The sequence below is a fragment of the Carettochelys insculpta genome, chromosome 2 (assembly GCF_033958435.1).
Source record: "Carettochelys insculpta isolate YL-2023 chromosome 2, ASM3395843v1, whole genome shotgun sequence".
NCBI lineage: Eukaryota > Metazoa > Chordata > Testudines > Carettochelyidae > Carettochelys > Carettochelys insculpta.
Genome location: NC_134138.1, coordinates 253,316,681 through 253,334,344, shown reverse-complemented (window position 1 = coordinate 253,334,344; position 17,664 = coordinate 253,316,681). Strand labels below are relative to the sequence as shown.

The 17,664-nt window shown below is 40.7% G+C and overlaps 1 protein-coding gene across 4 annotated transcripts in view; it reads left to right on the top strand.

Annotated features, from left to right (window-relative positions):
* CUL2 (cullin 2) overlaps positions 1-17,664 on the top strand; it is a 107,347-nt gene that overhangs the window by 75,027 nt on the left and 14,656 nt on the right. For all 4 annotated transcript variants that reach the window (XM_074984985.1, XM_074984987.1, XM_074984988.1 and 1 more), the window contains 6 exons: positions 30-158; positions 297-383; positions 1,276-1,428; positions 2,946-3,023; positions 11,583-11,649; positions 13,009-13,211. In XM_074984985.1, the coding sequence (XP_074841086.1) occupies positions 30-158; positions 297-383; positions 1,276-1,428; positions 2,946-3,023; positions 11,583-11,649; positions 13,009-13,211 (717 nt within the window). The remainder of the gene's footprint in view (positions 1-29; positions 159-296; positions 384-1,275; positions 1,429-2,945; positions 3,024-11,582; positions 11,650-13,008; positions 13,212-17,664) is intronic.

Below are 17,664 nucleotides of genomic sequence, written 5' to 3'. Positions count from 1 at the left end.
TTGTTTTGCTTTTTGTGTTTTTACTTGAGCTGGCCAAGTACTGTGACAACTTGCTGAAGAAATCAGCCAAAGGAATGACAGAAAACGAAGTAGAAGATAAGCTTACAAGTTTTATTACTGTTTTCAAATACATTGATGATAAAGACGTTTTTCAGAAGGTAACCTCCAACATTTAGTGACAGTTAAAACAAAAATATAACTTATCTAAACTACTTTATATGTAATGTTTGTGTTCATTCTTTTTTTGAAAAAGTCTCACAACTAAGAAAATATCTTGCTTACTTTGTTTCATACAGTTCTATGCCAGAATGTTGGCCAAACGATTAATTCATGGTTTGTCTATGTCTATGGACTCTGAAGAAGCCATGATCAATAAATTGAAGGTAATATGAACTATTCTTTCAAAATTGGGTAAATAGCAGTAGTAACAGTCAAAGCATGTCTCATTTAAGAGGTATCAGCAGATGGTGCCAAAATTAATTTAGCTATTAATAGCTAGGGTTGCAAGTTGGTGATTATGAAAATCTGCAACCTCAGCTCTCCTAAATTCATGTATTGATGCGCACAAAATCCATCACCATAACTACAAAATAATACAAATTGTTCTTTATTTTGTTTAGTTGTGTACGATGTGCCACTTGACCCGTATTTCCAGAATACAGGTTGAAACTCTGTAATCCAGAACTCTCTCATCCGTCAACATCTGTAATCTGCCATAATTGTAGTTAGCTGTATGACCACTTTTATCATGGTTATGGCCAAGTCTCCCATGGTCCCATAAAGTTTGTTTGCAGCCACCAGTCCTGGCTCTGTTCTGTGCTGTTATTTAGCTGCAATTTGCCCCCTAAATGTCTTCTAAGAGCCTAGTAAGCAGTGCAAGTGCTGATAATGTGCTAGACAATATTGACCTCACATAGTCCAGTAAATTCTTTTGTTTGGCACCAGTCAGGTCCCAGCAGTGCCGAATGAGAGAGTTTTGAACGCTGTAGTAGCACCAGTCAATGATCAAAGCTAAGGCAATCCTTTCAAAACTTTGTAAGTTAGTATTGGGCACAGACAAATTTTAGAAATTAGTAGTACAGAAAAGCAACTTTCTAAAGACAGGTTAGATAATTTTACATATAAAGTCACAATTATATTTTAGCTAATAGGACACTAGCAATGTAGAAATCTATAAATCAGTACTGTTTTGAGGATGCATTCATAATTTTTAAGAAAATGTGTATAAGATACTAATTCTTACCTATGAAATGTATTAAAATGTTTCATTTACAGCAAGCCTGTGGTTATGAGTTCACCAGCAAGCTCCATCGAATGTATACAGACATGAGTGTTAGTGCAGATCTCAACAATAAATTCAACAATTTCATCAAAAACCAGGATGCCGTTATAGACTTGGGAATTAGTTTTCAGATATATGTTCTGCAGGTACTAATGCATAATCTATTCCTATCTATACCTTTGTTTTGTATTTCCAGGACAAAAGGTTTTCTAAAATGTAACTATGTATGAATATTTCTCACATGGAATTGACAACTTATAAAATTGATATCACTATTGAACAGTCCTGATGATCTAAACCAGCTTATTATTCCTAGATTTTGTGAAAGATAGTTTACCCTCTGCAGTGCATAATGGTAATATTGAAACAAAGACCTTAACAACAGTATGCATTTCAGTGAGGTGGACAACTCCTTTTTCTAACTCACGTGTAAGGCTATGATTTAGTCTCAGAGGTCACGGCAGTCATGGATTTTGTGACTTTACCAGACTTCTGTGACATCATCTGTGTCAGATGTCTGCAGCTGAAGCTGGGACTGGGGTGGGATTGTGTGCCCCGGTCCTGCAACTGGGGCTGGGTGGCTGTAACCAAGACCCTGTACTTTTTTTGGAGGGTGGACAATGTGCCCCTGGGCTGCGTGCCCCTGTCCAGCAACAGCCGTCACCTCCAGAGCAGGGCCTGTGCTCCCCATGACTGTGCCCCCCTGCTGTGCCCCAGTCCTGCAGCTTACACAAGAGGCTTGTAGAAGGAACTGTGCTGCAGCCAGGAATGAGCTTCTACTAGTAAAACAAAAAGCAGTCAAGTAGCACTTTTGAGACTAGCAAAATGGTTTATTAGGTGAGCTTTCACGGGACAGACCTGAAGTGGGTCTGTCCCACAAAAGCTCACCTAATAAACCATTTTGCTAGTCTCAAAAGTGCTACTTGACTGCTTTTTGTTTTGATAGTGTATAGACTAGCACGGCTTCCTCTTTGTTACTATTCTACTAGTAGTTGCAGCAGGGACTGTGCATTCCTCTCATGATGTTAGAGAGCTGTTGCCTACCACACCCCAGCTGCAACTGGGGTGGCACATACCTGTCCCACAGCTCCAGAGGTACACCCACCACCACTGCTGTGCCCAGCTATGTCATGGCTCCTACAAGGGCTGTGCACCCAAACCCTGTGGCTTCCATCACATGGTTACAGCAGTAGTCATGTATTTCTCTCCTCTCTCTCCCTCCCTTCCCCCCCCCCCGCCCCCCACACGAGCTTCCCAGGACCATGTGCAGCTGCCCCCCAGCTGCAGCTGGAGCTGCGCACCCTCAGTCCCATAGCTGTGACCAGCTCCCAAGTGGGAGACTGTGCCCTTTGCCATACCTTTCTGTCTCTAAACCATCCCCTTGAAACTCATGTTTTCTTTCTAGTTAGCCCTGCATCTGTTTATTTTTAGTAAAGTCATGGAGAGGTCATGGATTCTGTAAATTCTTTATGGCCTGTGACCTGTCCATGACTTTGAGTAAAACAACTGACAAAATGTTAGTATTATTCATCTGTCATACAAATTCACTAAAAGGACCAGTTCCTGAAAGGAAGATTGCTTTTTATTTATGCTTCTGGCAGCTAATTTTGAATGTACATTGGAATGCTAATTTTTTTCTTCTCCCCTCTCCCACATCTTTCAGGCTGGTGCATGGCCTCTAACTCAGGCTCCTTCATCGACATTTGCAATTCCTCAGGAACTGGAAAAAAGCGTACAGATGGTATGTTAATAGTTTCTTGCAAATTTGTGACTAATGTACTGATACTTCATTAGAATTTGAAACAAAAAGTTGCTAAAAGTTACTGTGAAATGACTGTGTCCATCAGGTATATATTTAAACCACAATTAATCACACTCTGGTTATCTGCAGTTGGAATAGGTTCCCCAAATCAAATTCTGATCTTTCAGAATTCCTCATTTCCAAATTTTAGCTATATCCTTCTTGCTATTCAAATAATTCAACTGTTTAGATACTTGCATCTGAGTTCACATACTGATTTCTCATATTCAGGGTTAAGGGGCTGATCTTTTCCAATGTCAAATCTTAACAGCACACATAAGTTGTTTGTCCTATGGTTCAGGGGAACCCTGAAAACCAAGATTCTGACTGTTCTCCATGAAAGGTGATCATGCACTTTTCACAACAGTATGGATTTACACCTGTGCTCTTTCCCTTTGTCCAAAAATTTCTATCCACACCTATTGGCATTCAGAATGCTATATGAATTTTGCATTTTGTCCTGATCCTGGAAGTGGCACCATTTCAGAGGCCCTGTGTTTTTATTATATGCATGTATTCTAAATTCTAGTATTCTAAATGTATTCTAAATTCTAAATACATGCACCTTATGTTCCTTTACAATGTACAAAATCTAAATTGATTCCTGTGAACACACATGTAGGTTGTGAAGCACGTTGGGGGGAAAAAGCATATAGGACTGAAAGATTTTTTTTCATTATAAATTATACTGAATTCTATAGAAACTGTGTTCAGGTACACTTTTGGATATACTCTTAAATTGAAAACTGATGTGTAATGGAAAACATTCATATTTGTGATAAAGAATGTTACTCAATAAAAAAGTGGTTAAACTTTTTAATGAAATACTCCTATTTCAACTTTAGTGTATTAAGCAATATTTTATATTGTAGTACACCAGATAGCAAAGAATTTTCATACTGTTCTCATTACACCAATCCTGGCACTCCTGGGAAGTCCCACCCCATGGCTGTCTTTAGTGATGCATATCTCTAGAAGATTCTTGGAGGGGAATATACAGCCTTTATTAGAAGATGACTTCTCAACATGCTTCTAGTACAAGATTTTTTGCAGCACCATTTTTTTCCCCATAAGGCCTGTTGAGAAGCCCCCTTTCCTATTCTTACTAGATGGGAAAACTCCTGTGCTCTTTTTGGGCCCTTCTTCCCTCTCTGGCCTTAAGATCCACCAACACACACGCTACCCCCAAAAGGTGTCCTTTGGAAGCTGAGTAAAGCAGTTTTGCAATTCCACTCCTTCACCACTTGCACGCGTTTTGACTGCTTTTTCCTGTGCTGTTATCAGCTATGCCTCAGCTGAGCTAGCAAAGCCCCCACTCAGCAATGTTAGCAAAGGCAATGAAGAGTGCTCAGTCCTGTTCAGAGCGTGGGGAGAGTGTCCACTCTTGCCACTCGACAACAGCCAACACTAAGCTGAAGAAGCATGTCCCTTGGGTTTCTACTGACATAGTGGAAAGGGAAGAGTCCTTGCCCACCACCACCTCCTCTTCCCTGGATGAGGTATTGATGGCTGCTAGCGTGCCCTGCCCCAGGATGACTGCAAGGCCTCCTAGGACTTCCTAAAGCATCAGGCCTTGAATTTGGATATTCAGACAGAAGAGGGGAAAGTGACAAACTTACGGCCTCTTGGGTATTTTGGCAGTGGCAGGCCCCTAAGAGTAGCACTTCCCCTTATGAGGCAGTCATGGATTGTGTTAAAGCTCTCTGCCAGATCCACATTTTTCTCCCGTCTACAGCTTAAATGGCTGGAACATATATTTTGTGCCTGCTAAGGGCTACAAATTCCTATTCTTTCATTCTCCTCCTGGATCCTAGTTGATGATAGCCACTCAGGGCCCACATCTAAAGTGAAGGATCCCAAAAATATGGACTTGTTTTATGTTCCAGCTCCACATAATGAAGCAGCAAAACTGTTAGGTTAAAATCATAGTGACCTATGGGAAGCAATGCAACAATTTGAAGGACATGAGCCTGCAGAGCACCAGGCATAGCTCTCTTCCATTGTAAAAGAGAGAGAAAAAACACTGTAAGCCTTTCTATAGGTAGCCCTGGGTGCCACCAGTTCCACAGCCAGATAAATGGCAGGAGCTTATGGTTACAATCCTTTGGGTATCCTCAGTAAGTGCCGCAGATGGTGCAGGACCTTGTTGCACAACCCTAAAGACTTAAAGACATTTTTGAACTTCTGGAGCCTGTACTCACCTGCAGTATCTAGTAGACATTATAGATCCCATCAGTCTTTGGTGTTTCTACTCTCAGTTGCCCAGATGCCTGTAGAGGAGGAGAAAGAGGAAGAATTTGGGCCATAACGGTCTGCCTCTCATCATTTTGTCGCTTTGAAGCACCTTTTATTTCTAAATGTTTTTTACCATGACATTCTGTCCCATTTCCTCAGTGCATGGAACCGTATTGCCTCATACTGCTGGCTCATAAACATGGAATTCAAGTAGGCACTCTGATTTTTGCCAGTGCTGTTTTCTCACCCATCTTCCTTGTCCCTCTTCGTGGACCCTTGTCATGAGAAACTGTTGGAACAAGAAGTCCACTTCCTCCTTTGGATGGTGGTTGGGTAAGAGATTTTGCATCAGTCAAGAAGAAAAGAGTTTTATTCTGGCTACATCCTGATCCCAAAAGCCAAGGGTGTTGGCAGACAGATTCTAGCCAAGTAACTGCTATCTCAGGAAGTCAGAGTTCTGCATGGTCTCCTTGGGCTTAATCATCCCTTTAAGCAGCCCTCGATTTGAAAGATGCAGCCCTTCACATTCCAGATTTTGCAAGGTCACAGAAGATTTTTAAGATTTTTTTTTTTTGTAAATCAGGCCCATTATCAATTCACACTTCTACCATGCAGTCTATCAGATTTGCCATGGGTCCTAAACATAGTGGAATTCGAGTAGATGCTCCAGTTCACCAAGTGTGTAGTGGTAGTTGTGGCCTTCCCCAGAAGCAGAGTTCACATTTTGCTATATGTTGATGGTTGGCTGATCAAGAGTTAGCCTAGAATTCAGAGGGAGTCCACCATAGATCTCATACAGTTGACCTTCTGGGCTTCGGCACTATTAATAAATGACCAGAAGTTTATTTTTATCCCTAGTCAAAGAGTTGTGTTCATCATGGAAGCTCTCCAGTCGGCCCGCATTGCAAACAAGATGGTCTCTGTTCTCTCACAATATAATAACCATAGCTTGAACAACCTACTTATGAGGTCGTCTCCTTTGGTCCAATGTATTTATGGACAAGTGCTCTCTCTTCTTCCACACCAGGAGTTTGGGGTGAACTGTAAGAGCTCTCTTCCTTTTCTGTGATGTGGTCATTTTGAGCACTAAAACTCTCATTGACCTCAACAGAGTGTCTCTCATAGGTGAGAAGTACCACCAACCAAAAGATTTTATTCAGCCTAGTGCATTCATTTATCAGATTCTGTATCTTCTATGCTTTCTGGTGTCTCATCAACCTCAGCTTTGTTTTCCTCCTGTTCAGGCTTTCCTTTTTTATATGGGGCTGCTAAGGAGAGACTATATCCCTACGTACAACCATTCCAGTACAAGTCATTCATTCGCTCAGATGGTGGGCTCTTCTCCCAAGAACTTGCACCAGAGGAAGCTTGTATCTGATGTAACCATGATCTTCATGAATGCAAACTGAGAGGGGCTGGGTTAGTCACCTGGGCTTCCTCATGTACCATGTACAAGGATATGGGGCCATACAGTAGCAGCTGACGGGCATTCTGGGCCAGTTTTATCTTGCAGGTTTATCTTGCAGAAATTTGTTTTCCCCTGGGACTAAGAATGATCTTTGTGGAGTGCTGTAACTAGGCAGCCACTACCATCACTGTCTGACGAGGGCACTCGGCTTCTGAAAAAATGCACTCGATCAAGGTTTTGGACATGGACTTAAAGGAAGATCATAGAAGATCAATATGGTGGGAGTGTCTTTGTATCTAGATTAACTGTTGAAGAGGCAGTCAGATTTTCTTCCAGAACTCGGCACTCTGGAACATCCCCAAAATATGCTTTATTTGCATCTTATAACTGTATTGCTTATGTGTACTGCTTCAAGCAGTTGGAAAAGGCAAACTTGGAAGCTTCTTGAATCAGTCAAGCATGAGCTTTCATACATGCCTTCTTTGTCATTATTAAACATTATTGACAAGAGGAGTCAGATTGCAGCAGCCTTACCCAAGGAAAATCTGTCTTTTTTTGATCTGTCTAAAGAAGTCCGTAGAAGTTGGAACGTGCGTAAATCCTTCATGGTCGAAGAACGTCCTGATCACGGAGCCTAATGAAACTTTTGAACATGAGCTTCTTGTCCCTTTCAGCTCAGAAATTATAGGCTAAGACTTCGGGACTTTTGCTGGGTAGCATATCCTGAGAGCAGGTAAAATATTTGAACTGAGATTTAGGAAAATATTGGATCATATTTTCAACTCATTATGCCCACTGGGACGTCATCTGTAACAAAGGCCAAGGGACTGCCTTTATGTTGATCTGTTTTTAAGAAAAGGTTAAAGCTAAATTTTTAGATTAGATAATGGCAGTAGAAGCTTGGAGGATCTCTAAGGGAAAATTCATAAAAGTTTCACCCCCTGTATTTCTACCTTCCCCCACCTCCATGCAGTTTAAAGATCAGGCTGCATTTCTACACGTGTACATGGTTGGAAACTGGTTTTCCAAGCCTTATAGCAACTTCCATTTGACCTTTTGGGGAACTGCAAACTCTTTGTACATCATCAAACTAATTTTTCATGTTGCAGTCCCCAACTTATAAACAGGTTATGTTCCAAACACCTGGTCATAACTCGATTCGGTTGTAAGTCAGAAATACCCTTATACTGTAATCCTTGGTTTACCTTTAATTTCGTGTAACTTGGAGAGGGCTTGGGTTGGGGTCCTGGGAGGGTGCGGGGAGGTTAAGCTTGGGGTGGGCTTAGGCGGCAGAGGTGGTGGGAGGGTGCAGTTGAGCTGGGGGTTGGGTCAGGGATTGAGCCTGGCCTGGGGGTTGGAGCTGGAGCTGCGGGGATGGTGGATAGGGGGTTTGGAGCCCAAGGCACAGGTTGAAGCCAGAGCCCCACATCCCAGGGAGTGTAAGCTGGGGCCATGGGGAATTGGGGGGGCGTTGAACAGGGTGAACTGGGCGTGGAGGTGGGATTGAACAGAGGTGGGTTGGGCTGACGGGGGATAGAGCCCCTGCACATGCTGGTGGCAGCACCGGCAGCTGACAGCTGGAGCCCAAAGCACGGGGCGGGGAGGGTGAGCTGGGACCACTGGAGGGAGGGGTTGAACTGGGTGGGCTGGTTGAACGGGGGGTGGTGCACTGGATCAGGGTGATTGAGTGGAGGGTGTTGGGAACTCCACCAGGGCTTGAAGTTAGAGCCCCAGGCATGGGAAGGTGAGCTGGACCACAGGGAGAATGAGCCAGGTGGGGGAGTGGTTGAACAGGGGTGCACCGGGGCAGGGTGCTGCAGTGGGGGTGGGGGGCTCTGTGTGTGCTGAGTGGGGGAGGGTGATCCTGGGCCACACGAGTTGGGGTGGTTGGGGTCCAGGTCTGCGGGGGTTGGGGCTGATTATGGGGGTGGGGTTGGGTCATGGGGGTTGGAGGGGAGCCTCCGGCGTGTGGCTTGAGTCCCCAGCTGGGGCAAGTGAGCTGGGGTGTGTGGGGGGAGGGTGAGCTGGAGGTTGGTCATAAGTTGATGTGTTCGTAAGTTGGGGACCACCTGTACCTTTAGCTTGCAGGGTAAGAGAACTTGAAGTTATGTCTGGTAAGGAAACTCTTCTGCAGCCCATTTCTTACCAAAGTGGTCCTGTAAACTACTCTGGAATGTATACTCACCATGATTTTTTTCCCCCATATCAGTCAAGTTTATCTGCTTTCTTCCTAGATTTCCACCCCTCCCCACAATTCTCTTCTTTACTGCTTGCTAATTCCCAGCAGTGCCAGGATTGGTGGATTGCATATGGTGTGAGAATGGGACAATTTGTTCCTTGACCTGTAAATTGGTTTTCTCATATATAACAATCCACCAATCCTTTATTCCCTTCTGAAAATTACTGTTTGTTGTTGATAGGAAATTACTGTTAGATGTGGATGCTTAAGCTTTTGAAGAATCTGCTAGTAATATGATGTACCCACTGCCAATTTAGACTGGGAATTGGATTCCAAGAATCTCCTAGAGAGGCACCTCAGTTACAAGAGACGTGCTTGAGACTTCCCAGCAATGCCAACATTGGCAAATTGTGTATATATAGGTGAAGACCAATTTACAGGTGAGGAACAAAATTGTCCCGTAGCATTGGGAAGGGAGTATGCACTGAAAAGCATTTTTAAAAAAAACCTGGAAACATTCTTTCCCCTCTCTTCCCCCCCATGCTTCTGAGTGAACATCTTTGTACTCTTGGGCCTTGGTGAGGGGTGTGTGTTTGTGCGTGTGTGTGTGAGGAGTGTGGTTTCGTAATATAGCCATGATAAATTTATACTGAAATGTCTTCAAACAGTTGCACAAAAATCACCTTTCACAAGCAATGAAAATTTTATGTAAAAACATGGAGGGGAGGGAAAAAAGGGACAAGATCATAACTGTGTTGAATATCGTCTACACTTTTTCAAGGGAGCAATGATTTTAGAGCTTCAGTGTTGGGGTATCTAGTTGGTCTCTTTAAAAAGGCTTCTTTGCAAGATGTGGGTTTACAGCGTTTTATGAAAATCAGACACCTTCAAGGTTCAAGTAAATCATTCAGAAATGGAGGTACCCACAGTCACTTCTCCATTTTAATAATCTTGGCAATTAGATTTTGATAATGAAGTTGTGGCAGACCTGAGATTTTTACTCTTTACAAACATCAAAATGGTAATGAAATTTATTTGTACTTGAACCTGGCTTCTACAGAAGCCTTCTGGAAAAAGGGGTGGAGTGGGCATGGTGACTGTTAGTTCTGCTCAATTCATTAGCTACAAGAAAGTAATGAGGCCCTAACCTTGTTGGGTTTGGTAAGGGCTGATGTGCTTACACAGGGCTTTGGTTTGCTGATCAACAGTAGGGACGTATCTAGTAAAATACCATAGCAGCATATGTAATGATGGTATGCAATGTAAGTCACAAATTGGAGAGGAAAATGAATTGCCAAGAGTTCTATACTATGTTAAGAGTTAGAACCAATTGTTTTCATAGTATGTTTGGAAAATATTTGACAGGATTTTCTAAATAACTTAAACATGTTAATCATATTTGGTCCAAATGGACTAACAGAAATACTATTAAAAGTGCCTATTGTGGAAGGATGTCGGTATCAGTTATACTAGGGTCTTGTTCAGAAATACAGAGTGTACTCAATCTTGCTATTCATTTTTAATGCCCTTAGAAGGAAAATTGTAGTGTGCCTGTGTTTTGAAAATTAATATTGTGACTTAGTTAACTCTATGAAATTTAATTTTAACCATTTGCAAGTTGAAACAATATGATCCATATAGCTGGTCAGTGAAACAATAAAGGGAAATTTGGTCCACTCTGTGTTTAAAGGACACTGTTTGCTTTTTAAGGGTAGTAAGTCTGTGGCTCACTGGGCCCTTGGTGTATATAATACTGATGATCTTGTTACTACTGGACTTGATCTAAATTATATCAAAACTCAATATAATAGGTTTTCTAGTTTGAAACAATGAATCAAGCTTCACATATAAAGGATTATAATTGCATCAAAGGAAAGGTTACATATTTAATTGTACTATGCATGGGGATAGATGTGACCATGTTAATAGTAATATGGTATTAGTACCCTAATTTAATACTATAATAGTATAATATAGTCATTGTTATGCAGGTTGTTTTAAAATCTTTTGGGTTCACTATCAACAATACTTGTATTTGAAGAATACTGCGCTACAGCATTAATAATTCACATAATTTCTTTGTCATCTTTAATTCAGTTCCTAAAGTCTGAGGTTTCAAGTTATAATATATAGATTTAAATGTTTGACTGTGATACTTTGGTCTAAAGTAAAAGCTCAGTTTGGTCAACTTACATCTTGTAAACACATGAGGAAGTACTGTGTAGTACAGGTTGAACCTCTCTTGTCCAGAACTCTCTCATCCGGCAACATCAGTAATAAGGCATGATCTTAATTAGCCAGATGACCACTTCTCATGTATGAGGCCATGTTTCCAGTGGTCTCATAAAGTTTGTTTACAGCCACCAGTCCTGGCTCTCAGTGTTCTGTGCTGTTGTTTAGTTGTAATTTAGCTTTAAATGTCTTCTTAGAGCCCAGTAAGCAGTGGTAGTGTTGCTAGACAATAGTGATCTTCTGTCATTTGGCAAATTCTCTTGTTTGGCACCGGTCAGGTCTCAAGGTGCTGGGCTAGAGAGGTTCAATCTGTATTTTTAAATACTTAGAAAATGCTGAATATTAAATTTGTCTTGTTCCTCTACTTATTGTGTAAGGAATGTGATAGTGAATTATTAAGGCTATAAAATGAGTGATTTAACTTAAGATAACTTTTGTTTTACAGTTTGAATTATTTTACAGTCAGCATTTCAGTGGGAGGAAGCTCACTTGGTTACATTATCTTTGTACAGGTAAAAATAAATGCATGTTTCTTATGTATTGAAAACTTACAAAATACCACATGCTTCACATACCAGGTCGTAAATAATTTCCTGTCTTAAATATATCTAAACTCCTTTCCAATTTGGAACAAAGATTTTTATAAAGCAATTTGTCATCTTTTACATTCACGGATAAACTAACACGGTTTTTCCCTTTTCTCAAACAGTATTTCTTAATTGCATCCAGTTAGTGGTAAAAGCGTATTAATGTACATTGCCAGCTTTAAAAGACCATGGCAGAACTTCTGAGTTATTAATCACTGAGCAGACCTTCAACCAGTCAAGTGGTCTATACTGCTTGACCTCTTGAGCATCAAGGCCTTTTAGCTTAACATAAGTGCACAGAAGTTTTAAGTAAGACCAGTTTAAGTTACACTTCCAATTACCATTTTGAAAAATATCAGTAATAAGTTGTCTTCACTTGCCTGTTGCATGAGGTTCATCTTTCTGATTCACAACTAGGAGGAATCCTTTTTTAAAAAATCACTTTTTAAAAAAATTATCATCTATTAGTTGTATGAGTGGTAAAATGGAGGCTTTACTTTTTGCCATGCTCATTCTTGAATATTATACTACTTTGTTTTTGTAGCATTAGTTAGTCATAATTTTATTTCATTCAAGGACATTATATTCCAATTGATTCAGCTAGCTGGGTCCTTGATATTTGAGCATATAACTTATTTTATAAAGGTGAATGATAGAGTCAAATTGCATAGTCAAATATATATACTGAGACGATAATTGAAAATCTCCATTAGTTAATGTCTATCCCTACAAAATGTTTTCAAGTAGTCCTCCACATTGCTTTTTTTTTTTTTTTTTTTCCAAGGGAGACATAAAGAAACTTACAATATTTGGAAAACTCCCATTACAGAGAATTCTCTTTTTCCACTGGCCTTCTTTCATGTAAGCCAGTGCTAATTCCCTTTTTACATTGTAATGTACTGAAACTATTCTGATTTACTCTTTGTTGTTATAAGTTTAAATTCTGCTATGTCGAATTCCAGTATTATTAGGCAGTGCCTCATCTCTAAAACATACCGCATATCTATAGCGTATATTGTTGACTTGATTTTTTTAGTTGAAAAGTCCATGTGTTTGCAAGTACAAATTCAAAAATGACCATGAACAAGTTTTGCATCCATACATGGCTAGATTACTATCCTGTAGCCCTGTGTACAAGTGCAAATCCCTCATGTGCATGCACATTGATAGTAGTGTGTGTCCAGGAGTGCACATAGAGCTTTTAATAATCAAGTCTTGTATGACTTTATAACATAGTTGCAAAGGTGTTGTGTCAGTTTATGAGCTATTACTATGCTTTTACAGGTGAAGTTAAGATGAACTATTTGTGTAAACCATATGTAGCCATGGTCACTACATACCAAATGGCAGTGCTGCTTGCCTTCAACAACAGTGAAACTGTCAGTTATAAAGAACTTCAGGATAGCACGCAGATGAATGAGAAAGAACTAACAAAAACCATCAAATCATTACTTGATGTCAAAATGCTCAACCATGACTTAGACAAGGTATGTTGTAATGACACAAAGAGAATGTGTAACGTTTCCAGTCTTGATTTGTTTCTGCCGTCTTACAAGTTCATTTTTATTTTTTTAAAAAAACAAAGGTGTTTGCCCATCACTTAGAACCAGATTACTGTCCCTCTCTATCTTTTCTCAAATCCCTGTGAGGAAGGCATGAGCAGCCACCTTTGGATGGAATAACCAGTGGAAAGGATAGATAGATGGGCTATTCAGATTCCTCAAAGTGTCTGTACACCAGCAAGGTCTGCTGAAAAGGTAATAAAGCTAAGGCTGTATTATCTTTTCTGCTCAGCCCCTTCTATGTACAAAACATTCCCTGTATGGCTTCAGTGATAATACTATCAGGGAAAGCTCAGTAAGCACAGCTCAGCCAGAGCCAGTCTGATTTTTAGGCTGACTATGAGTGGTAATGTCCTAGACCAGATACAAGGACCAAACCACTTGTTCAGTCTTTGGACCAAGAGAATCAGCAAGTAACCCTTGCCTTGATTACACATTCTAAAGAAACTTGTAGTCATGGGAAGATTTCTGAGACACAGCCATGTGCCTCACAGTCTGTGACATTTTGCCAGCAGTGAGAAATTCCACAATTCCTACAGTACCCGAACAACTTTCAAGTACCATAGTAACATTTGCTTAGGCTTGCGCTGAAGAGAAGGGACTGGGAAACAGAGGATTTAGCTTCAGTGTCTGGCTCTGCCACAGAATCTCTGATCTTGGTCAAGTCACTTAGCTTCATTTTATAGTTACTAGGAGAGATTATTTCCTTACCTCACACTAGAGCTGTGAGGATGAGGTCTTTAAGTTTTGTGGCAATTGGATGCTATGGTGATGAGCACTACAGAAATTATTGTAAATAAAGAAACATTGATATCAATAGTATTTCCAGTCCTTCCAGAGAGTTTGGGATACTCAGGTGATTGTAACATCTACACTCGTGGAGTGTGAGTAAAGGTTGCTCAGGTGGTTTCCAATAAGTCAGCAGTGGCCCCAATGTTGTTGTGGTACCTGACAAGGACATTTGCTGATAAAGATGCTAGGCAAGAAGGAGTATTAGGCAGTGGGGTGGGAACTCACTTGGAAGATTTGGATATTAGGCTTAAGGGTACTTGTTTGCTGGTATCAAGGAATGAGTTTGGCTTGGGAGGGAAGCCGAAAAGCTAACATCAGGTTGAGGAGAAATGTTTAGTGGGGACTGTATGGGGTTTGAGTTTAGTGTGGAGAGCTACTACAGAAAATAATGAACTCCATTTATAGTGCTAAAAAAGTTGATAATTAAACAACTAGCGATGCTCTTGAATATTGTTGTCTTTTAAATTCCACTATTTTTTCTGTGTAAACTATTAGATAAATGGCAGATTTCTTTTGAAGTTCTATTTAGTGCATACTGTACTCTTTGCATAATAGAAAAGATAACTAAACAAGCTGTGTAGATTGATTGATTGAAATCAAGTTACCAGAAAAGTTAATACTGACTATGCTTAAAATACACTTAATTTTAGAGTAAGCGAGTGGTCAGTGTCAACTGGCAATTCTAGATTTCTCTTGCTGCAGCTTTATGGACTGTACATTTAGGTAAAAAATAAACACGAAGTCATGTAGCACTTGAAAGAAGTGGGAAAGTGGGTCTGCCCCACAAAATAAATTATTTTGTTAGTCTTTAGGGAGGCAAGATCAAATCAATATCTTAGATGCCTGTATACCAATGCAAGAAGTATGGGTAATAAGCAGGAAGAACAGGAAGTGCTGATAAATAAATACAACTTGGTGGGATAATACACATGATTGGAATGTTGGGATTGAAGGGTACAGCCTGCTTAGGAAGGATAGACAGGGAAGAAAGTGGGGAGGTGTTGTCTTATATATTAAAAATGTACACACTTGGACTGAGGTGGAGATGGACGTAGGAGATGGACGTATTGAGAGTCTCTGGGTTAGACTAAGGGGGTAAAAAACAAGGGTGATGTCCTGCCATGAGTCAACAACAGGCCGCCTATACAGGGGGAAGAGATGGATGAGGCTTTTTTTAAAAAACTAATAGTCATGCAGGGCCCCAGATTTGGTGGTGATGGGGGGACTTCAACTATCCAGATATATGTTGGGAAACTAATACAGCAGGGCACAGACTATCCAGTAAGTTCTTGGACTGCATTGGAGACAATTTTTTATTCCAAAAGGTTGAAAAAGCTACTGGGGAGAAGCTGTTTTAGATTTGATTTTAACAAATAGGGAGGAATTGGTAGAGAACTTGAAAGTAGAAGGCAGCTTTGGGGGAAAATGTCATGAAATCATAGAGTTCACAATTCTAAGGAAGGGTAGAAGGGAAAACAGCAAAATAGAGAATGGATTTCAGGAGGGCAGATTTTGGTAAACTCAGAGAGCTGGTAGGTAGGGTCTCGTGGGAAGCAAGACTGAGGGGAAAAACAATGGAGGAGAGTTGGCAATTTTTCAAAGGGACATTATTAAGGGCCCAAAAGCAAGCTATCCGGCTGCGTAGGAAAGATAGAAAATATGGCAAAAGACTGCCTTGGCTTAACCAGATCTTGCATGACCTCAGAATAAAAAAGGAATTTAAAAAAATGGAAACAAGGACAAATTACAAAGGATGAATATAGGCAAACAACACAAGAATGCAGGAGCAAGATTAGAAGGGCTAAGGCACAGAATGAGCTCAAACTAGCTACAAGCTTAAAGGGAAACAAGGATTTTTACAAATATATTAGAAACAAGAGTAAGACCAGGGAGAGGGTGTAGGGCCACTGCGCAGTGAGGAGGGAGAAACAATAACAGGGAACTTGGAAATGGCAGAGACGCTTAATGACTTCTTTGTTTCAGTCTTCACTGAGAAGTCTGATGAAGGAATGCCCAACATAAGGAATGCTCGTGGGAAAGGGGTAGGGTTAGAAGTTGAAATAAAAAAAGAACAAGTTAAAAATCACCTAGGAAAATTACATGTCTGCAAGTCACCAGGGCCTGATGAAATGCATCCTAGAATACTCAAGGAGCTGATAGAGGAGGTATCTGAGCTTTTATCTATCATCTTTGGAAAATCATGGAAGACAGGAGAGATTCCAGAAGACTGGAAAAGGACAATTATAGTGCCCATCTATAAAAGGGGAATAAGAATAACCCAGGAAATTACAGGCCAGTCAGCTTAACTTCACTGCCAGGAAAGATAATGGAGCAGGCAATTCAGGAAATCATCTGCAAGCACTTGGAAGGTGGTAGGGTGATAGGGAAGAGCCAGCATGGATTTGGAAAGAACAAATCATATCAAACTAATCTGATAGCTTTCTTTGATGGGATAACAAGCCTTGTGGCTGAGGGAGAAGCAGGTAGATGTGGTATACCTAGACTTTAGTAAAGCATTTGATATGGTCTCATGTGATAGTTTTATCAAAAAACTAGACAAATACAATTTAGATGAGGCTACTATAAGGTGGGTGCATAACTGGCTTGATAACCGTACCCAGAGAGTAGTTCTTAATGGTTCTCAATCCTGCTGGAAAAGTATAACAAGTGGGGTTCCGCAGGGTCTGTGTTAGAGCCGGTTCTGTTCAATATCTTCATCAATAATTTAGATATTGGCATAGAAAGTACACTTATTAAGTTTGCAGATGATACCAAGCTGGGAGGGGTTGCAACTGCTTTGGAGGATAGGGTCATAATTCAAAATGATCTGGATAAATTGGAGAAATGGTCTGAGGTAAACAGGATGAAGTTTAATAAGGACAAATGCAACGTGCTCCACTTGGGAAGGAATAATCAGTTTCACACATACAGAATGGGGAGAGACTGTCTAGGAATGACTACAGCCGAAAGGGATCTAGGGATTATAGTGGACCACAAGCTAAATGTGAGTCAACAGTGTGATGCTGTTGCAAAAAAAGCAAACATGATTCTGGGATGCATTAACGCGTGTGTCATGAACAAGACACGAGAAGTCATTCTGCTCTACTCTGCGCTGGTTAGGCCTCAGCTGGAGTATTGTGTCCAGTTCTGGGCCCCACAGTTAAAGAAAGATGTGGAGAAACTAGAGAGGGTCCAGAAAAGAGCACAAGAATGATTAAAGGTCTAGAGAATGTGACCTATGAAGAAAGGCTGAAAGAATTGGGCTTGTTCAGTTTGGAAAAGAGAATATTGAGAGGAGACATGATAGTGGTTTTCAGGTATCTAAAAGGGTGTCATAGGGAGGTGGGAGAAAACTTGTTCTTCTTGGCCTCTGAGGATAGAACAAGAGGCAGTTGGCTTAAACTTCAGCAAGGGAGGTTTAGGTTGGACATTAGGAAAAAGGTCCTAACTGTCACGGTGGTCAAACAGTGGAATAAATTTCCAAGGAAGATTGTGGAATCTCTATCGCTGGAGATATTTAAGAACAGGTTAGATAGATGGCTATCAGGGATGGTTTAGATAGTACTTGGTCCTGCCACTGGGGCAG